Below are 21,218 nucleotides of genomic sequence, written 5' to 3'. Positions count from 1 at the left end.
GTTGTGGCTCGCAGGCTCTAGAGTGCAGGCTCGGTAGTTGTGGCACGCAGGGCTTAGTTGCTCTGCGGAATGTGGGATCTTCCCGGACCAGGGCTTGAACCCGTGTCCCCTGCATTGGCAGGCAGATTCTTAACCGCTGTGCCACGAGGGAAGCCCTAAACAGTAAAGGTTTTGATAGTAAACTCTCAAAACGGCAGGCAAAATGCAATTAAAATTGCTCTAAGTTGTCAATCAAGGGCTACCTATAAGCAGCTTCCTCTCTGTGCCTGTGAGAATTCAGAGCTTCTCAGGAGCATTTGACAGATTTTAATTGCCAAAGAGTAGAAAAACTATTGAAGGGTGAAATTCAAGTGGGAAGAGGAGGACGGGAGATAGGGCACCCCAGCAACCCTCGTCTGCAGTGATGGGTCTGTAACCCAGAAGCAGCCTGAGACCTGGTCTTGGTCCACAGCAGAGGGGCTTTTCCCTGCTGCAGGTGGGCAAGAGGCTTTTGATCAGGGAAGTGAAGAGTGGCTGGAGGCACTATCCGTTTCATAGGAACTCTATCACAGACCATAGGTAAGCACATGACCCATGCAGTATACGTAGTCGTGTATGTAACACTGCTAAGACTGTACAGCTTGAGGTGCCCAGGGGAGGAAGGGCAGCCCTTTGGGTCCCCTAATGTGCCGACTGTACCTCTGCCCTGAGCTGTGCTTCTATCCGTGGTCAGCCCAGACGTGCTTTAAGTCATTCTCTGTTGCTTTATGTTTTTTTAAAGCAACAACCGGATCTACCTCTTGCTCTGACTAAAGACAAATTTCTGGGGCAGCGTGGCCTTCGAATTCCAGACTGGTCACCGCACATCGTCTGGGTAGCAAAGCTAAATGTTTCTTAAAGGGTTGGCCTAGCGTGGGGGCAGCAGCCAGACAGTGACCACCCCCACACCACGACCACGGACTTTGCACAGTGCCCACCACTGTCCCTCGTTTCCTGGGCTGGAAGATGCGCTTCGTGGCACGGGAACAAGCAGCTGCGCGCTCTCGGGGGACTGTCCTTGCGGGTGTGGCCGGGCAACCCAGCCCGGTCCCAGGGGACGTGGGCTGGTTTTGAGCCCCTGAGGCAGCTCTTAGGTGCTTGTGTTCAGCCTGGGGCTTAGTCCCTGCTACGGAGTCAGGTCCAGGGCTGCTGGCATCAGGCTGGTGCTGGGAAGGTCTTCTGTAGCCCACCAAGTTTGGCTGGATGCACTGAAGACTTTTCTAGGGAAAAAAGTGAATCAATCTCTGAAATTTTTTAAGCCAATAGACTTTTTCCTTCATACTGTGCCAACTGTGGACCTGCCGCTGTCCAGCCAGTGCTTAGGGTCTGTAGAAACGGGGACTTCTGAACGGAAACATGAGTGAGCCATGAGTGGTCCCCAGCGCTCTGCCCCCTGGCCTGTAAAATGTGTCAACCCTTCCTCTGACTGCTGACCCACAAAGCTACAGAAGAATAAGCTATATTCCTTCACCACGTGGCAGTGTAATGGATAAACACAAGTTTTAAACCGTGGTAAGAGGTTTGTGTTTTATTTTAACTTAGGAAGATAATCAGGAGTAAATGGACATCACTAACACAGTCCTGTTGTAAAGCCATAACCATCTGACTGTAAATTCTGAGTCCCTGGAGGAAGATCACGGACAGTTCAGAACTATTCCCTGTGTTCTGCTTTATCAAAGTAAATATGACCCAGGACGCCCCTCTTGGCAGATACAGAATAAATTACTCCTGGGCCAGGGCAGAGAGCGAGGTGGCTGCCATCCCGGACGTGCCTCTCCGGAGCTGGTCTCCAGGACAGGACGTGCGCGAGCGTGAAGTGGGCCGTGGCGGGGTTGGGGGGGTGGGGGTGGGACGCAGCCAGTATGTGGTCACGCCCTGTGTTCGTGTATAACGTAGTGAATGCGTGTCATACATGTGCTCTCATGGGAAGCCGCGCAGGCAGCGCCCTGCTTCTCAGATGGTCCCTGCGGTGGACGGAGCCCCGAGCGGCCTCCCGCCGCCCTCAGCACGGCGACTCCACGTAGTCATTGTCCAGCCCGCGGCGGAAGCGTGCAGTCAGGGAGCGGCTGATGACGATGACGCGGGGGGCCATGCAGTCCTCCCTCCTGTGCAGGACGTTCCAGATGAGCATGGCCGCAGCCAGGGTGGCCAGCAGGCAGGCCCCGATGTTCAGGTAGCAAGACCAGGACAGGTTGGTGTACGGGCCGATTCTGTAGAACGTCACCAGCCCGATGACCAGAACAAAACCTGCGGACGAAGGACAGGGTGAGACAGGGAGCGGGGGAGGCCGCGGGTCCAGCCGTGGGGCCGCTCCCGCTTCTCCTCCCACCCAACCCTGTCCTCCTGGGGCTGAGAGCCCAGCTCCACTCGGTGCTGGTGCCTTGGGGTCAAGCTGAATTTTATGGGACTTTTGGGTCTGGTGGCTGTTGCGGGGGCTGTCTGCTCAATCCTGACCCTGGATGGTCATAGGGGCTCACGTGCTTCCTGTGACCTGGCAGGTGTCAGGCCACTTCCTTGGCCGCCCTCCCCATGGAGGTCACACTGACACCCACTTCCCCACCCCGAACAGTCCAGCGGTAACTCCGTGGAAGGTCCGCTCTGGCTTATAAACGCCTAATTCATTCAAAGTGAAAGCAAACGCAGATATTTTCTAAGTCTTACCTGGAAACAACTCAGATTTGTATTTAACTTAGTTTGAATTCCTGTTTTTAAGAGTTTTCTTATTCTTAGTGTTTGCTTCCAGAGGAAATACTTTCTTTCAAAACCTGAGACGGCGGAGGGCCTGCACATTCGGGGTGGGGGGAGTGGGGGGGGAGCTGAACTGTGGCTGAATAGACTCGGCTGGTTCTAGAATGTCCCCCTCACCCACCCGGTCCCCTGCGGGTCTCCCTCCATCCCCTCCTCTCTCCAGGTGACACGGGGGGGTCCAGGACTGTGCACAGCGTCCTGTGTGGACTCAGTTAAGTCGGCCATGTCCCCTCTCGGTCAGCTGTTAATACCGTCACATCGTCATTTCCATAGTTGTATCTTTAAGGAGCTCCAAAGACTTGATTTTATTAGTTCTTACAATAGGAAAACCAGGATTTCGCACCCAAGATCTGTCAGCTAGGCTAACAGGGCACTGAATCTGGGCTGGAACCCCTGATGGTTGGGACGGGGCAGAGGCCTCGCTCCCATCGCCCCATCCCACCCCGTCCTTCTGAGTCTTGTTGAAAGAAGGCACAACAAGCTCCCTGGCTGGCAAAAAATGCCCAAAGACATAGTGAAAACAAGGGAACACATAAAGTACTTTCATTTGCATTACACAAAACACAGGTCCTAACTCTTTCCCTCACTAACGCAAAACTCGGGTGGCACAAAATCATGGGCAGAGGATGTATGTACTCCTAGCTGGGAGAGAGGAATGCCAGAAGTTTCTTTTTGCCAGTGTGCATGACAAACAGAATTAGTTATTTTTAACAGAAAGGAAGTATCGAGAAGCTTTCCATGTATAAAAAGCTCCACAAAGTACCATAGAGAATTAGCACAGGGATTAGTCACCATCACCATTGTTTAGGACACGACCGGGGCAGTTAAATGTTTAATTCATACTTTCTGGAAGGCGCAGAAATGCTTCCAGAATGCTTGTGTTTCTAGAAAACTCCAGCCTGTGCCCCAGCACTAAGTCATGACACAGCTATTAGAATCGTCAGCGGGCATCACTGCTGCCCTTTGCTCCGGGGCCACACCAGGTCATACATGATCTGGTTTCCTGAGGAAAGCCAGGAGGCCACAGGGAGTGGGGGACCAGCATGAACAGATGTGCAGATGTCACAGTGCAGGGCAGGTGGAGGGGCTGCAGCGGGCAGTTCGGCCTGGCCAGAGCCCAGGGCAGGAGACGAGACAAGTCCAGGAGGGGCTGGGAGTCCTGTCTGGACCACGCTGGGCCCCCGAGGGCCTTTGTCCTCCTCAGGCATGTTGGGTTCCAAGAAATTGAGTCACCCTGGTCACCACAGCAGAGGGTGGGGCTCCCTGGGCCACCTAGCCAAGGGGTTTGATGATCTCGGGGGAGTGGGGTCGGAGGAGCAACAGGCCACATGGACCAGCCTCCTGGCCTCAGCACAGATCTGCAGCGTCGTCCATCAGAAGGGAACAGGCGAAGGAACTGGGCTTCCGCACAGCCTCCAGGGCCATCGGCTATCTGACATGGGGTTGGTTTGCGTCACTGAGAACAGAAGACCTTGAATTTACTGCAAGGCCGTCCAGTGGAGACTTGGGAATTGTGAGACCCCGACCTGGACAGGGCCTGACTGAGGAAAGCACGGGGCATGCCAGCAGGGCACACACATGGCCCTGGGACCCGCGACCCACTCCCAGGACTGCGCCCGAATGAGACCCTGCTTGTCACAGGTCACAGGAAACATGACCGGGACCCTACATCAGAGCATCTGAAATGCGCGTCCTTGGAGACGAGGTGCTGGGCCACGGGCCACGGGCCACGGGGGAGACACAGCTGCTCTGTGCTCGGTTCAGACAGGCCCAGCCAACGGGCGGCCACCACTGACCGGGGCTGGAGGCAGCGCACATGGGCTTCTCGGTGTCACTTGTGTGTCTCCTGAGTCCTTTGTACATAAGGTTCATAGTAAGGCAGTTAGAATATTCTAGAAGTGCAACTAACTTTACAGTCTTCTATTAACAAGCACTTCCTAAAGCGTGTCACGACTCTGGCCACGTGCCTCTCGTTGCCACATTCCCACGGCTGTGCTGGTCACCCTGTGGAGGCCGTAGAGGACACGCTTTAGCGTCTCCCGGCCCTCAAGACACGCCTGGCCTTGAGTCTTCTCACGCTGCGTGCTGGTCCCCCTGCCTTTCCTGGCACCACCATCCTGAGCTCCATCTGCCTGGTGGGAGGGCGCCTCCCGTCCTCCTGTCCTGGCCCCTGAGCGCTCAGTTGGGCAGTCACCCACCTGTTGATCCAGGCGCCCCTGTTTAGGATGAGGGCTGTGGGGGTGAGGGTGGGGGAGGCGCTGCTCCCTTCAGGTGGGGAACACCCACCCACTTGCCAGCATCAGGGCTACTATGGTTCTTAAGATCACATCGTCCGTTTTTTTGGAAACGGGGCAGGCTGTTGCTTTGTTGCCGTTTTACTCAGCTTATTAACTTCCTCCGTATGTTCAGCTGTACGGCCTACAATGGAGAAGACTCTTTCTTATGTCACAAGATGAAAGAAGTATGAATTCACATGTGAACAGACAGCCGGGCACAGCCACCCACGTCTGCAAAACCAGCAGGAAGAGTGGTGGGGGTGACAGGCTGGGGGAGCGCGGAGCCTCTTGGAGGGACTTTTTTTTTTTTTTTTTTTTGCGGTACGCGGGCCTCTCACTGTTGTGGCCTCTCCCGTTGCGGAGCACAGGCTCCAGACGCGCAGGCTCAGCGGCTATGGCTCACAGGCCCAGCTGCTCCGCAGCATGTGGGATCTTCCCGGACCGGGGCACGAACCCGTGTCCCCTGCATCGGCAGGCGGACTCTCAACCACTGCGCGACCAGGGAAGCCCTTTTGCTTTATCTTAGTTCAACTTGGAACACGTACAGTCAGAGAAGGGATATGCTTCCCTAACATAAAGAAAAATACATTTATTCCTGCAGTAGGAAAATACAAAGAACTGACTGGAACAGTGGGCCCAGGGGCTGGGCCGTGGGTGGATGTCACAGTGGGGCTGGCTCAGGGACACGTGGACTCTGCCCTGGGCCAGTGGGGGCGGTGTGGCCTGAGCAGATGCATGGGATGTGGGGACCAAGCGTGTGCCACGCGGCAATGGCGGAAAGCCACAGAGACGCAGAGAGGTAACGGCTGCCTGCGCTGGCCGTGTGGGCACATCCTCCTGAAATCAAACTGGCCTTTTACTTTGATAAGTTTCTCTCGCCACCGCCACCCTGAAGTGCAGTTTCTCCATTCTCCTGACGTTCAGGTCCCCTTTCTCCTGAATTTTTCAGTGACATCGCTGTTTGTACAGAAACGAATCTAAGGGGAGAGTTTTTAGCAAATGCACGGACTTCTGCACGTGGAGTCAATTCCGTCCTCATGAACTTGTTGTTTCCAAAGCAAATAGTCCCTTTCTGTGAGCCGGCGGCTGTGGTGCTGTGGTTCACAGCGCCCTCTCCTCTATTCCTTCCTGCCGGCTTCCCAGGGCTCCACTGGCGGTCACAGGCCTTCCTCTGGAGTGGCCATCAAGCACACGCAGGGCCCACAGGTGGGAAGACCATGTGGCTGAGCCCTGAGCCCTCAAGCATCACACGTGCCTCAGCATCCACAGGGCAGCGCTGGCCAAGGCCCTGGAACATGTACAGAGCACTCGAGGCTCAGCTGTGAGCAGCAGAAGGTGGGGACAAGTGCCTCCCCCTTAGGGAGAGAGTCTAGGGAAGGAGAAGGTGACACTCTCCCCAGGGTGCGGGGGCAGGACTGGGCTTGGGAAGTGGGCTCAGAAGACAGGAAAGCGAAGTGTCTGGCCCAAGCCAAGTGCTGCTTTATAGTAAAGCACAGAAAGTGGTACGTTCCTATGAGCAGGTTTGCGAGAACAGCATGATCTCCACCAGCTCACAAGTTGACAAGACAGACACCGTGCATCACCCCGACTGACCTTTGGGACGATAAAGTCAGCCTTCTCACGGCGCGGAGTAAGCGGCCCTTAGGGTGTAAGTTTTTCATCATAAGAAAAAGTCTTAGGATTTCCAGAAGTGGAGAGAGAAAGCCTGCAGATGTGAAGCCCACAAGGTCCACGAAATGCCGCTCTTGAAATCGTCCTGCTGGGTCTGAGGGGGGGTGGGCCAGGCTGGGGCTGGTGGACAGCTGCTGTGACCCCAGCGAACACAGTGCTTTCACAGGGTGTTCAGCTTATGGGTGGGGGTGGAATAAGGGACTGAAAGGACTTTTTTCAACTTTAAGGTAAATTAAAATCACACTCGGAAAATTCTGCAAAGAAATTGCAAACTATTGCATGCGGTGGCCTGAGTTCAGTAGAGCAAACCCGGTGAAACGGTTGGTAGTCACGCTGTTGCCCTGCAAGACCAGCGTTTCCTGGGTTCTCCCTGGTGTCTGGGACAGCGTCCTTTGGAGCCACAGCCCTGAGAAGCGGGGGCCGCCCTTTCACAGACCCGGGCTGGGCATCACGCAAGCGTGGTGGAAACGGCCAGAAACGGCCGTGGGATGAATGGGCAAGCGGCCGGCCTCCTGTCTCCTCCCGCTGGGGTGTTGCTCTCCGGCTGGTCCCGGCCTCCCGGGGAATCCGTGTGCTTCCCCCCTTCACGAGCACCTCTCTCCCCCCGCCCACCCTCTGGCCCCAGCACTGGGGACTCAAGGTTCCCTTGCATAACAGGTACCAGCAGGCATTTCCCCCTCCTGGGACAGGATATCCTGGCGCCCTTCAGTCTCTCCCTGACTGTTTAAAACAGACCAGAGCACAGGAAAAAACCTAACTCTAAAATTAGCAGTGTGATAGAAGAAAGGCACAGAGCTATGTTCTGTACTGTTTGTCAATGAAACAAGTCTAAACAGGGCCAAATGCATTTCCTTTTTGGGCACAGCAGACCCACTGGGGGTAACCGTCGGACACCACGGGGAGAGGGGGCCTGCGGAGGCAGAGGGACCATCTGAAGTGCCACAGGTGCTGCTCGGGGCTTCTGGCTTTTTCCGTGGGCCTCTGCCTGTCTGATGGTTTTTGGACAGAACCTGGTCCAGCCTTTCCAGAGGCTGTGCTGGCCTGGAAATACTCAGGAAAGCAGCATGTGCCCCCAGCCCCCACTTGGCCAGGACAGCCCCTGACCCCCAGACCTTTGGCAGTGCCCCCCAACCCCCACCGACTGATGCAAGACAGTTTGATTTTAGTTAATGGGGGTTCCCCTGTTTCCATTTTTTTGTTGTGTTATTTGGAAACAATATTTTGTTCTGAAACAAGAGTTTACAGAAAGTAAGACGTCAGTTTTGACACCAAACCCACAATATTTTTTCTAATAATTCTGAATAAGTGTCTCAAAGAAGTTTCTTAAGAAATGCAATGACAGATTTGATCATCCTGCTAGGAGGAGTTACTTTCAGAATCAAGAGCTGTTACTTTTATTCCTTTAATGCCACTAAAATATCTGTTTCTAATCCAGCTTTTCCAATCACGTTGCAAAATCTTCCACTTCCTTCTTGAAGGGATGGAATTTCAGATGATCCCACGTGAGAGAGGTGGGTGGTTTCAGTGAGGCGAGGAAACTGCTTGATTTACAGCCCTAAGGTCAGCAGAGGGCAGGTGGGTGATTTTCCTACATGTGTGGCATTGGAATGTCCGTGTTTTTCCTCACAGTCCTAGAGGAGGGAGGAGGTGGAGGTCCGAGGTCCCGCTTCATGTACCTGGTTAACTCTCAGAATTGCCCCAGGCAGGGTGGGCATTACCCCATTTTGCAGTTGGGTGAACTGAGGTGTGGCTTTGCCCCGTTCACATGGCTGGTAAGCCGTAGGGCCGGACACAGTTCTGTTCTCCTGACATCAAAGCCTGCGCTCTTTCCTAGGCCTTGGCGACGCCCTCCGTCCTGCCCGGCCACAGGGAAGTGACTGGCCTTCTGTGAACAGGGCCTGTTTCCGAGTCCCACCCGGCACTTTCCAGCACGAGTGCTGCCAGCCTGTCAGCTGCATTCTGGAAATTGTGTTTCTCCAGGACGATGAGGGCCAGGATCCATTATTCCCCAAGTGATTCACTCGTATTTCCTGCCGTTCCTCCCGCCGCGTGTGTTGAAACTGCACCCTCATGGTTGGGACACTGCCTTCTCCACCGAGCTGGAGAGGCAGGTGGTGGGCTGGTGACATCCTGGCCCTTCCTCTGTCCCATCAGCCACCCATCTGACCTTCCCCATAGGCAGCAGGAAACCTGAGCTCCCAGGTTCCCGTGATCATTAAACCTGGGCCAGTGAGGCAGGCAGAGGGAGAGGGGAAACCAGCACAGACGCCCCTCCGCTCTCTGGGGTGCCGGGTGGACGCTTTGGGGCTTCCGTGGTCATTGTGCAGAGCCTCCTGGAACAGTTCCATTGATCATCCACGGCGCTGCTGCACTCGCCCTGTGAAGACTACAGTGTGCCCAGGCCCTGCCCCATTTCAGCCTGCAGTCGCCCCCAGAGGCCGAGGTGGCTTCTGGATTGTTTGCTGATGGCCAAAGCCTCGCTGCTCTCCTCCACACTGCCCCCATCACGCTTTTCTGGCCCTAGTGTTGCATGTGCGTCCCTGTGTGCTTGGAGGGGTCCTCCACGCTTTGTCTGTGCTTCTTACAGGAGGGCCCTGCTCACCCCAGCCGGGCCCCAGGAAGCTGCATTTATAACCGAGCATGCAGGTCGCCGGCTGGGAACCATGTGTGCCCAGAACTCCCCGTCTGCTAACCGTTAGCCAGGAAGGCCATGGAGGCAGGCAAGGGGTCAGAAGGGCGCCCCCCTCTGCCCATGTGCCCAAGTGCCTGCAGCAGGTTGCTGCACCCTCATGGGAGGAGCGTGAACCCAGGCTGCCTGCCACACAGGCTACAGAGGGGCAAAGAAAACACCAGATGCCGAAGACTTTGGAAAGCAAAGCAGGTCACCGTGAGCCTCGGCACCTTGTCTTAGATGGGAAGGGCCAGGAGGCCTTGAGCAAACAGACAGAAACCCATCTGGTTGCACCTCAGTGCTCCACCCCTGTGTGTATTTCTGTTTTGCTGCTGCCCACAGTGACGGGTGGGGTGGGAGCGTGACCCACAGGGGTCACCATGACTTTAGAAGCCACAGCCAACCTGCCAGCCCTGACAGGAGCTGGGGATGCGGCTGCTCAGCCTGGCCGGGACCCGGGTGAGGATACTTACTTGCCAGCTGGAACGCAGCGGCCATGGCCTCCTCCCAGCACTGGGAATCGGGTGACATCAGGGGCAGGCCCGTCAGCCCCAAGACGAAGGTGAGCTGGCCCGCGGCAAGTGCCGCCGTGGCCACCAGGTTGCAGGCTCGCATCATGTCGAACTGCACTGTGAGGGGCCGGAGGGAGAGAAGCAGGCGGTCAGCACGGGCGAGACCGCTCGAGACTGGGCTGCCTGCCCCTCCCGGGACTCCTCCCTCCGTCTCAGCGAGTCTCACCACTCCCTTCCCAGCCCCCACCTGCCCCTGGTCCCTGAGCAAGGCATTTGGAGGCTGTGCACACAGGGCAGAAGGAGGATGGGGCAGCCCAATGCTTGGACTGCAAAGGTGGGGGCCATGGAGGTGTCATCAAGAGGCCATCAGGGGAGTCAATTTTCCCACCCATGTGCTGGAGGGCAAAGCCATCCACCGTGAAGTCAGGCCCCTTCCCTGTGGTCCTTCCATGCTGTAAAAGTGCCCCCCGCCCCCCAGGCTTCAAGTGCAGCGCTGTCTGATTCACGCTCTGCGGGCAGGTGGCATTCACATTTAGCGCTTGTGGAGTCCAGAGTCTCGTGGGGGCGTTGTGCCGCTTCCTGCCACGGAGGGTCAGCTCCTCCTGCCCAGGGGTCTCGACCTGCTGGTTCCCGCTGGCCTCCCTCCTGCTGTCCGGAGCTTGAGGGGTTTCACCCTTCCCAGATCCCAGGCCTGGCTCTGGACTGTGGTGCAGGAGCCTCGGGCTGCTGCGAAGTCAGAGCAGCCCTGAGGGTGGAGGGGCAGAGGGCTTCTGGAAGGAGAGCCTGGCACTGAGGGCCAAGGAGCATTCCCAGGCAGACAGATGGACGGACGGCGCCTCTGCCAGGGCTTGACGCTGCCTGTGACACTCTCGCCTGCTCCTTGCGCGGCCGCACATGCTCCGTGGACCTCACTGCCGGGTGACCGAGCGCTCATGTTCTGGGTTCTGTAGTCTTCAAAGTTACCACAAAGCATAGCTGCAGTCGCTGGGAACCCTGACCCTTTAAAACTCAGGGAGACGAGGAGCCGGGGGTGGGCGGTGCAGCCTGGTGAGCGCAGGGCTTCTGGCAGTGGTGTGGCAGCAGCTCCGGAGCAACTCGAAGAAAGGACAGAGGCTGGACCGGAGAACAAAGTGGGCTCCCCGCACACAGGCTCAGACCCCTCCTCTCCCCCAAGGCTGGGGCGGCAGGGCTGCTAGCGCTTGAGATTTACAGAAACCTTCCTGGCTGCTCATGAGGTCTCGCGTCCCCGTGACCACACGTGGGAGCAGGAGGACACGCGGCTCCTCTGTCAGCACGGGGGTCCAGTTACTCGGGCCACAGACTCTGGAACACCAGCTGGCTTCCCATGGAGGCTGCTGTTCATCACACTCTTCCTGCCTTTTTCACGCTGTTTTCTTTGCAACAATTTTTACCCTTCAAACGCCCGTACAGAAGGTCCTGCTACTCTAAAAGGTCATAGAGTTTGGAAGTGGAGGTGGCCTCAGAGACGAGGGCTGTTAAAACGTGATGGGTGTTCACAACACAGGGCAGAACCTGGATCCATTCTGGGCCCAGGAATGTCCTTCCGGTTCCGGGGCCCAGCCTCACAGGCAAGGAAAGACGTGCACCAACGGGCTGGCCATGCCGGGAGTGTCTGCGCTGCAGTGTGTTGGTGCTGGCACCGCGAGGCCCTGCCCTCCCGGTGGCCCCAGCGGCTCTGAGCGCTCAGGCCCATGCCACACACCCTGGCAGCAATCCACCCTCCAAGCATTCGAGCTGGGCCGCTGCCTAGTACCCAGTTGCCCGAGGCTGTAAAGGCTGAGGTGGCGGACTCTCCCCTTGGCCATGCCCCCTTTCCCAGCCACCCAGAGGGGACCAGTCCTCACGAGCACCCACCAAGCCTGGACGTTTGACGGGTCCTCACACTTGCTGTGTGCACGGCCTGGGCAGCAGCACTGGGCTTTGAGGAGCCATGAGAACGTGGCCGTGAGTGTCTGCTGGCTGGACAGTCGCTGTGCCCCTTCCCACCCCAGTGCCCTGTGAGGCTGCCTCCCAGGAGACAGCAGCGGTCACCCCAGGAGATTTAATTACGTGTTTATTCACATCCCCCCTGGCTTCAGGGCAAGGACACAGGTGCCCGACAGAATACACAAAACTTAGAGAGATGAAAAGTGGCAGAGAGAACGGGGGCCAGAAAGCAAGACTGACCCCGTCCTGGGCTGTGAGGTACCTCCAGGCCCCCACCTGATGAGTAACAAAAAATCACAGCCGCCGCACACGCCCAGTGAGCCAGCGTGGGGAAGGGCCTTGTCCTCGAGGACGGGACCTGGCGTGACATGGGGGCAGCTGGAGGGCCTGACCCAGGGTCGTCCCCTGACCCAGCATGCTCGGGACACCCTCACTAGAGCTTGTTACGTTGGGGGACGGTGGTGTTGGCCCAATGTGCCAAGTGGCTCTGGCTCAGCTCTGCGGGCTCTGCCAGGACTTGGGCACAGAGCCGGCAGGAGCATGGCTGCTGTCCCTGAGAGCTGCCCTGGCCACCTGCATCACGTCTGGAATTCTAGGGTGAAGCAACACGAGTCTCGCCCCCTCGGTACCCCCACACGGGGCTCGGGATGGACAGACGGAGGTGATTCCGTGGTCGAGGCCACCCACTCCTTCTCCCTGTCCCTAGCCTGGCTGGAGGCTGGACCATCGGGGGCAAAGCCTGGGCTGAGGTTTTGCATGAGAGCTGATGAGACTGGGAGCTGGTTTGATTGAAGGGGGCAGCCCAGAAACCAGGCCAGAAGCCCCCAGCTCCGGAACCCCCGGGGCAGCAGTCCTCCGTCCCTGGGAGTTGGTGAGACATCTGCCAGCCCCTCTCCCTGGTCTCAGCCTCGTTCACGAGAAGCTCCAAAGACATTTCCCTTGTTCTGGGAAAACCTCTGATGCTCAGGGCATCATTAAAGGTCAGCTGCCACAAATGCCGTGTTATGGCAGGAGGATGTTTTAAAAGTTGTTCAGGGGACTTATCAGGTGGTCAGGGAGGGACAGCAAACGAGGGCAGGTGAGCGGGGCGCTCGGGACATGCAGCAGGGTGGCTGTGCGGTCTGGAGGCAGAGAGCGTCCCGGCCTGTGTCTTCCTGGCCTGACCTGACCCGACGCGGCTCAACAAGGGGGCGGGGGGGGGGGACGGATGCCCGGAGGGGGCACCTGTGCGGCATTGGAGGCCTTGAGCCCAGGGCAGGGGCTGGGCTGACGTGGGGCCTCCCCCCGGGGTGGGGGGTTGCTCTGTGGCGGGGGGTGGGGGGCGTGCAGTGCACTTGTGGGGTGGGAGAGGCGTGGCCTGCGCGGAGCCCACGCTAGAGCCCCAGTCACTGGCTTTCACTGCTCCTCAGGACAGACCTAGAGCCCAGAGGGACCAGTCTGACCGGCAGGTCACAGCGACCCAAGTTCAGCTGACCTACCCAGCCCCCCACAGGCCCCTGATCTGAGAGCTCACAGAAGCTCATTGATTCATTCAGGCTCTTCGCCCTTTTTTGTTTGTTTTGTTTTGTTTTTTTGCGGTACGTGGGCCTCTCACTGTTGTGGCCTCTCCCATTGCGGAGGACAGGCTCCGGACGCGCAGGCTCAGCGGCCATGGCTCATGGGCCCAGCCGCTCCGCGGCATGTGGGATCTTCCCGGACCGGGGCACAAACCCGTGTCCCCTGCATCGGCAGGCGGACTCTCAACCACTGTGCCACCAGGGAAGCCCCGCCCTTTTTAAGGGAGGTTGTGGCTCTCTGCTTGCAAAGGGTGGGGGCGGGCTGGCAAGCCAGCCACTCCCGATGAAAGACACCCCCAGGCTGTGCTGCGAGGGGGTCCACGTGCAAAGACGGGTTCACATCCCCTCGGGGACCTGAACGGAGCCACACGCCTCCTGCAGCCTCAGTCTCTTTGCCTGTGAAGTGGAGGCAACATCCCCCCACTCCCATTCCCTCGTGGGTCAGGATTCTGAGGGCCATCACGCCTGAGTTGAGTGAGGCGTGCCCTCTGGAGCAGCCAGCAGAGGCCTGGCCAGAGCCACGTTTTCCTAAGGACAAGTGGTGTATTCAGAACAGGTGATGTGGTCTACATGTTAGACTCTTGTCTGCAGTTTTAAAGGGTCGTCACTGGGGAGACCTTTGCCCATCGGCTGCTGTTGCCATGTGTCTACACATTAGGTGACAAGCGTTTTCATATTTATGAACCTTCCTTCCCGTACACTCAAACCCTACCCCCCTTTCAAAGTCAAGTTCCCACCTTTCAGAGCTGTAATGGACCCTGTGCCGGATGTGACAAACCAGACAGGACCACTGGGCAGAAGGGAGCCAGGCCCCTGCTCGCAGGAGTCGGCTCTTCTCTGCCCTCTGAAGGCCATCAGTCTCCCAGTCTCTCCTGGGCATCCCACCTACAGGCGGTTCCTGGAGCGTCTCCCTCTATGCTGCCCACTGCATTAACGACCCTGACAACTGTGGAATGAAGTCCAAACCCAGCCGCATGTTTTTAAGCTTCTTGTTTATTTTACTCATTAACAATCTTTATTTTCCACCAGGAAAAACATATTTTCCTTGCTTTGGTTAATGTATCCGTACTCTAGCTATGCATGACGGCAGAGAGAAAGCCCCCTCCTGCACAGGAAGAATTCTGTACCAAAGGGGCCGGAGCAGGGTGGGCTTGGAGCTTGGGGCTCGCTTGGGTCCCCAAGAGCCAAGGTTGCCCCTGTGAGCAGAGCACCCATCACCCGTCAGCAGATGTGCCTGCATCCACAGCCGCTTTAAAGGAGGAAGGAAAATAAGCAGACTTACGTTTGACGGTGCCTCGCGACTCCTGGAAGCCCGCCGCCTCGGAGCCCCAGCCCAGGGCCTCGCAGTCCCGCGCGTCCGCCTGCCCGGGCCTGGCCCCCGGGCTTGGCCCTCCCCTGGCCCTGTCCAGCCAGCAGGACCGCCACAGCCCCACGCTGCGCCTGCGCCCATCCTCCAGCGTCTGGTACACCCAGTTGGGGGTGAAGGCCGCCGCGTTGTTGAGAATGAGAGAGACGAGGGCCACCAGCACGGCCGTGGCCACCACTTTCTGGACAGTCATTGCGGACTGCGGTGCCGTCCCCTTGTCGTGGAGAAAGTCCCAGTCCCAGTCGGTCAGCTGCTGTCACCAGGGGTGGCTAGAGGACATCACCGCTCATGCTTGGAGGTGTCAGGAAGGCCCATGCGACAGGTGCGGGGGCGCCCGCCTCGCGGCCCTCCTTACCCTCCTTCCTGCACCTGGAGCAGGGCCAGGCCTGAGCTGAAGCCTTCCGAGCTGCCCATCCCGGGGAGGAAGCAGGGGCACCAGCGAGAGTCCAGAGTCGTGAGCGCGCCGTCTTCCTGGGAGGAGGAGGAGGCGAAGAGAACAGAAATCACTTGCAAGGCAGGCAGCAACGCGGGGTGCCTGGGCCTCACTCTCAGGACCAGTGCGGAGCAGGGCTCTGAGCAGGGCCGCTGGGAGCAGCGCAAGTGAGCCACTGGGGCCTCCGCTGCCTGAGCCCCTTCCCGGTGCCTCCGCCACCCAACAGCTGGTCCTGGAAAGCAAACGGGTTGCTGCAGGGATGCGCGTGCGTGTGTGAGTGAGTGTGTGTGTGCCTCGCGCCTGCGTTTTCCCCCTGTCTCTCAGCAGAGAGGAAATGGTTGTTTTTGAGGCTGTTTTTGGTGAGCTGGAGGGCGTAGCCAACTGCAACAAATAGCAGCCAGACACTAACAGGATGTGTTTCCTGATAGGAAAGGCAGGGGGGCCTTCTTCTGGAGGCCTGCTCCGGGACCCTCCCCCGCCCTCCCCACCTTCCCTGAAAGTGGAGGCCAGGGATGCCGGCCTGGCAGGCCCACAGGCCCCGCTGTCTGTCTCGACCCGGTGGCTCGGGGCAGGCAGGGCGCTGGTGACCAGTCGCCCACCTTGGGGACTGGGCGTCCCCCAGCCATCGGTCACTCCCCCAGCATATGGGTGCCACGCACCCATAGGTGCGCAGCAGAGAAGGGCCAGTGTGGTGGGGAGGCCCCCTGGACTCCTCTACCTCCCAGCTGAGACCCTCACCCATACTTGGAGACCCGCCAGAACAGGCCATCGTCCTTGAGGTGCAAGAGGCTGGGTTCTGGACGAGCCGTGCACCCGGCGAGGCCTGAGGGCCTGGGCCCTGTCTGCTGCTGACGGGGTGTGTGTGGGCAGCAAGGGCCCAGGTCCTGCACTGGGTGCCCTGCCCTGTGTCGCATAAGCCGTCAGGCTGAGGGGCGCTCAGAGAGATAGTCATCTGCTCTGCTCAAATCCTCTGGGCTGCGACTCATTCAGCCTGGGCCTGTGCTGAAACCAAACTGGTCGGCCCTGGAAGTTCCCGCCCCAAGTTTACATTCCTAAAAGGCAGAGGGTCTTTGGAGAATCAAGGTTCTCAAGAAACATCTGTCCATCAGCTCCCGGAGGAATTTTATGTCCTTTGGATTTTTCCCACCAGAGCTTGTAGCAAACGTGTCAGCTGAGTTCTTGCCACTTTCCCTCTTCCCTCGGCTGTGCCAGAAGCGGGGTTGCCCCCCTGCTCCCCCTGCTCTCACTCCAGCCGCTCTGTGGGTGGGGAGGCATCTGGGGGTCTGTCAGCTCAGAAGACCCTGTGGGAGGGCACCCACTCTGAGGACTAGGGCTGGGGCTCCTGTGCACACAGTGCAGTAGATCGCCTCGAAAAGGAAGTTTTCCTCAAAGTTTCCATTAAAAGAGCGTTGATTTCCCTCCTTACTCATTAGAATCGCTTATTCTGAGCCAGTCTTTAAGTGGCTAATTTCCGTTGAAAAGCAAGCAGGGGGTTTCAGGAACTGTAGCCCCTGCTTTGCTTGTCCTGGGAACAGCCCTTGAGCCATCCAGCTCTCTCCCAGGCTGGGCGGGGAGCAGGCCGGGCCACCTGCTGGGGCTCCTATCGGACCAGCCCCCAGCCTCGGGCTTGGGTGGAGTGGACAGCTGGGCTGGGGAGGGGGAGGGTGGCCAGCCTGGGAGCAGACCTTGAGTCAGGATGACCGAGTCCTCCAAGGACCCCCTCATCCATCGTGTGCCACCCCAGGGGCCCTTCCTCTTCTCCGCGGTCCAGGTCTTTGGCCCTGTCAAGGCCTCCCCTGCTCCTTCACGCGGACCAGCAGCAGTGTTGTCTTAGAGCAGAGACACACAGGAGGTTTGGACACAGCGTGTGCGCCGCTTGGTGGGACGTGAAGCTGGGAGTAGTCAACCACTGCTCCATCCCACCAGGGTCTCCACAGAGCAGCCCAAGAGGAGGGTCCTCTGGCTCGCTCTGGGAGCTTCTCAGAGGACAAGTCTTTCCCAAGCGTCGGGCCGCTCGGAGCCCATCTGCCCCTCACTTGACAGGGTGCAGACGCTACCAGACAGCAGGAAGCGCTCATGGCTCTGGCGGGGACTAGGCGGGTGTCCACATGGACTTTCGGTTGGATGCACAGACCCCAGGACTCACATGGGGTAAAGCTGCCCACGGAAAGGCTGTCGGGAGTGGCTGGCACCCTGCTTCCATGCTGCTTGCCCAGGGGCTCCTTGAGAACGGACGGGTGGAGTCCGCAGTGACTCACGCATCCTGAGGGCCACCAGCCGCTCGCATCCCAGAAGTTACTTACTGGTCTGTTCTCAGGGCTCTGGGGTCATCAGGGGATGAAGCCCCAGGAGGAGGGGCCCCAGGGCATCCTCCCTCCTGCCAGCATCTTTTCTCAGGGAGGCCGTCCTGGGTCTGAGGTTGTCCTGGGACCTGCTAGGGGACGGGCAGGAGCCCCCATCAGCATTGGAGGGAGAGAGATGCTAGAAACCTCCAAACAAGGAAGGAAGAGCCTGGCCCAAGCCTGTGCCAGGGGTGTCAGAGGGCAGCTCTGCAGGTCCGCCCCCAGGCCCCCCGCCTCCATTCAGCACATGGCAAGGCCCACCTGGATGTCATGCTTGTCCTTGGAGTTGGGGGACCCCACTCCCCGCCTGACCCAGGGGCTCTGTGTGAGGGTGGAGGGAGTACTAGGAGTTCAGCCTGGGACAGAGGTGCCAGGTGCCGGGGGGGAGAAGCAAGTGTTCACTGAGGGGCACGGTGGGGCCTGGCAGCCTGCACAAGACACTCTCCGGGGTCTTCACGGGACCCCTTGTGGCCGAGGGAGGGAGCCTGCTCAAGGAGCAGGCCCCAGAGCCAGCCGTGAGAGGTACACCAGCCCCTGCACCCCTGGGACACGGGTGTCTCACCCGTTTTCTTCCCGGGAGGCCATGTGGGTCCCAGTTTGCCACGTTGCTGTGTGGGTGAAGCTGTTGGGCTCGCAAACAGCCCCCTTCTCGGAGACCATGTGTCCAGCTGGGTCCCCGTGCTGCCTGGCACGGGTCTTGCTGGGGCCCGAGTCATGGGAGCGGCAGCTCATTGGAGCCATGTGTCCTTCACTGCAGCGAGGCTGTCTGGGAGAACATGGCGCGCATGTGCGTGAAGACTCAGCGGCTGGATGTTGCCAAGGTGTGCCTGGGACACATGGGCCACGCGCGCGGAGCCCGAGCGCTGCGGGAGGCTGAGCAGGAGCCAGAGCCAGAGGCCAGGGTGGCCGTGTTGGCCATACAGCTGGGCATGCTGGTGAGTGGGCACCACCCCGATGGGCAGGCCAGCCTCCCACACACAGTGTGTGCTTGTCCGGGCCCTTGGGTTGCAGGGAACAGAAACCCCCTCAAACAAGCTGAGGCCAAAATGGGGGTGGGGGGGAGGGAGCCCCCTGCAGAGCCCCCGAGGCCACCCCACTCCACGCCGGTCCCCTCCCTGCCTCCTGCGTGTTTGCGGAGCTCACGGCCCCTTGTACCCCTGTGGCCCAGAGAGGTCGATGGAAGTCGTAGGAGATGCAGGCCGAGTGGCCGGGCACAGCTCACTGTCGGGCTGGGGACAGTCGGGAGCAGACACCCACAGGTCTGATGGGGTCTGGGTGGAGCTCAGACCCACTGGCTGACGGGCAGGCCTGCCCTCTCCAGTGTCGTCTTGACCATCCCCGCCCATGCCCCAAAGTGTCCATCCCACCCAGGGTGTGTTGTGGTCTCAGTCGTGGGCGGGTCGATGGCCTGGCTGCCCTGCCGCCTGCCACGGTGGATCCCTGGTGACTTTTGGCTGCCGTTGGGGGCATCGTCGGCGCCAACAGGCACACTTCCTTCCCTCAGGAGGATGCGGAGCATCTGTACAAGAAATGCGGGCGCTACGACCTCCTCAATAGGCTCCTGCAGGCAGAGGGCCAGTGGCAGAGGGCCATTGAGGTGGCTGAGCGACACGACCGCGTGCACCTGCGCACCACCTACTACAATTACGCCCGGCACCTGGAGGCCAGCGGGGACTGCAGCCTGGCCCTCAGCTAGTGAGCACGGGCAGGCAGCCAGGACCTCTTGCCTCTGCTGCCCCAGTGAGGGGGCCTCGGAGGTTCTCAGAGGAAGATCCAGACCAGCACCATCTCGGTGGGAGGGCTTTGGGGGGGCCTGAGCTCTGTGCTTTAGGAGGACCTGCCAGGCTCTGGGTCTCTAGGCCGCAGCGCTGGTCGGGCCTGTGCCCCCCGGACAGTGCTAGTGGTGGAGCTTTTAGTTGGGTGCACAGGCCATTGAGCTGCAAGCTGAACCAGGGAGTGAGCGGCGCTTTCTCTTCTCCCGCAGCTACGAGAAATCAGACACGCACCGCTTCGAGGTGCCACGGATGCTGGCGGAGGACCTGCAGGCCCTGGAGCTATACATCAACAAGATGAAGGACAAGTGAGTGGCTGGGCCTGGGAGGGCTCCCCCCCAGAGCCTCACACGTGAGCTGGTTCCCAGGGCACCGGCCGGGGGCCTCCCCCAGGGACCTCACTCGGGCTCATCCACCCAGCGTCCATGTCTCCTGGCTGCTGGTGTGGGACCCAGGGCTCACTTCCGGCGGGAGAGGGGCCTGAGGGAGCGCATGCGGCTCTTCGCAGGACCCTGTGGAGGTGGTGGGCCCAGTACCTGGAGAGCCAGGCCGAGATGGATGCTGCACTTCGCTACTATGAGCTGGCGCACGACTACTTCTCTCTGGTCCGCGTTTACTGCTTCCAGGGCAATATCCAGAAGGTAGGAGCCCTGGAGGGAGGCGGGCTGCTTGGCAGAGGAGGCTGCACGCAAAACCCCTGTCCCTGGTGTCTCTAGGCCGCAGAGATAGCCAGCGAGACCGGGAACTGGGCGGCCTCCTACCACCTGGCCCGCCAGTACGAGAGCCAGGACGAGGTGCGGCAGGCCGTGCACTTCTACACACGCGCCCAGGCCTTCAACAATGCCATCCGCCTCTGTAAGGTGCGCGCCCAGCCCCTGCCAGCGCCTCTGGGTGGGGGAGGCTGCTTCCCACCTTCTGTTGAGAGAGTTTCAAACAAAGTTAGAGACTCATGTCGTGAGTGTCATACCCCTACCCAGGCAGGTGTCTACGTCTCACGCCTCACTCTGCCCAAGTGCGCTCAGGGACGCTCCCTGCTATCCAGGCTCCTGAGCAGCAGGGAGGCTGTTCATGCCTCGTACTCAGTAGACCTACCTAGGAAGCCATCGGACGCTCTGCATCCATAAAAGTGTTCCAGCCCAGGGTCCCACTTCAAGAAAAGTCGAAAAGGTGGAGAGCCCTCATGTCAGGTAGTTCCCCAACGTTCTGTGCTCCCACAGGAGCACGGCCTGGATGACCAGCTTATGAATTTGGCCCTGCTGAGCTCCCCCAAGGACATGATCGAGGCCGCACGCTACTACGAGGAGAAGGGCGAGCAGATGGACCAGGCGGTCATGCTGTACCACAAGGTGAGGCCACCCGCTCCAGGCCCCGGGCACATTGGGGCGCCCAGACGGTGCTGCTCAGAGCTCCCCCGCTGTCCACAGGCCGGCCACTTCTCCAAGGCCCTGGAGCTGGCCTTCGCCACACAGCAGTTTGTGGCCCTGCAGCTTGTGGCAGAGGACCTGGACGAGAAGTCAGACCCCGCCCTCCTGGCCCGCTGCTCCGATTTCTTCCTGGAGCACAGTCAGTACGAGAAGGCGGTGGAGCTGCTGCTAGCCGCCAAGAAGGTACGGGCCCTGCGGGCGGGCGGCCACCCTCACCAACCACGCTCACCAGGAAGGCCAGGCCGGCCTGTGCGGGACTCGCCGCCTGTTTCCAGTCATAGCTAAGGAGTCCACTTTCTTCTGTGTGTGTGTTGTAAAGAGCACATAACGTGAAAGTTACCATCTTAGGGGTTTTTGAGTGTACAACTCAGTGGTGTTAAGCACATTCACGTGTTCGTGCAGCTGATCTCCAAGACCCTACTGGTCTCGCAGAACTCAAACTCTTCCGTCCCCTGGCACGCACCCTCCGCCTTTCTGTCTCT

General features: G+C 59.2%; 2 protein-coding genes across 7 annotated transcripts in view; one reads left to right on the top strand and one right to left on the bottom strand.

The window, feature by feature from the left end:
• The window catches only part of IFT140 (intraflagellar transport 140), a 70,394-nt gene that overhangs the window by 38,163 nt on the left and 11,013 nt on the right, over nucleotides 1-21,218 (top strand). For all 6 annotated transcript variants that reach the window (XM_060123428.1, XM_060123429.1, XM_060123426.1 and 3 more), the window contains 7 exons: nucleotides 18,298-18,475; nucleotides 19,045-19,235; nucleotides 19,525-19,620; nucleotides 19,821-19,953; nucleotides 20,029-20,172; nucleotides 20,530-20,658; nucleotides 20,737-20,919. In XM_060123428.1, coding sequence (XP_059979411.1) covers nucleotides 18,298-18,475; nucleotides 19,045-19,235; nucleotides 19,525-19,620; nucleotides 19,821-19,953; nucleotides 20,029-20,172; nucleotides 20,530-20,658; nucleotides 20,737-20,919 — 1,054 coding nt within the window. The remainder of the gene's footprint in view (nucleotides 1-18,297; nucleotides 18,476-19,044; nucleotides 19,236-19,524; nucleotides 19,621-19,820; nucleotides 19,954-20,028; nucleotides 20,173-20,529; nucleotides 20,659-20,736; nucleotides 20,920-21,218) is intronic.
• Nucleotides 1,519-15,526, bottom strand: TMEM204 (transmembrane protein 204). Its single transcript, XM_060123436.1, has 3 exons — nucleotides 14,682-15,526; nucleotides 9,858-10,013; nucleotides 1,519-2,265 (listed from the first exon to the last, which is right to left on the bottom strand). The coding sequence occupies exons 1-3, from the start codon at nucleotides 14,956-14,958 to the stop codon at nucleotides 2,021-2,023; spliced, it is 678 nt and encodes a 225-aa protein (XP_059979419.1). The 5' UTR covers nucleotides 14,959-15,526; the 3' UTR covers nucleotides 1,519-2,020.

Source organism: Lagenorhynchus albirostris, chromosome 15 (genome assembly GCF_949774975.1).
Source record: "Lagenorhynchus albirostris chromosome 15, mLagAlb1.1, whole genome shotgun sequence".
Classification (NCBI taxonomy): Eukaryota; Metazoa; Chordata; class Mammalia; order Artiodactyla; family Delphinidae; genus Lagenorhynchus; species Lagenorhynchus albirostris.
Note: the sequence above shows the minus strand (reverse complement) of the source record. Positions and strands in the feature narration are given on the sequence as shown.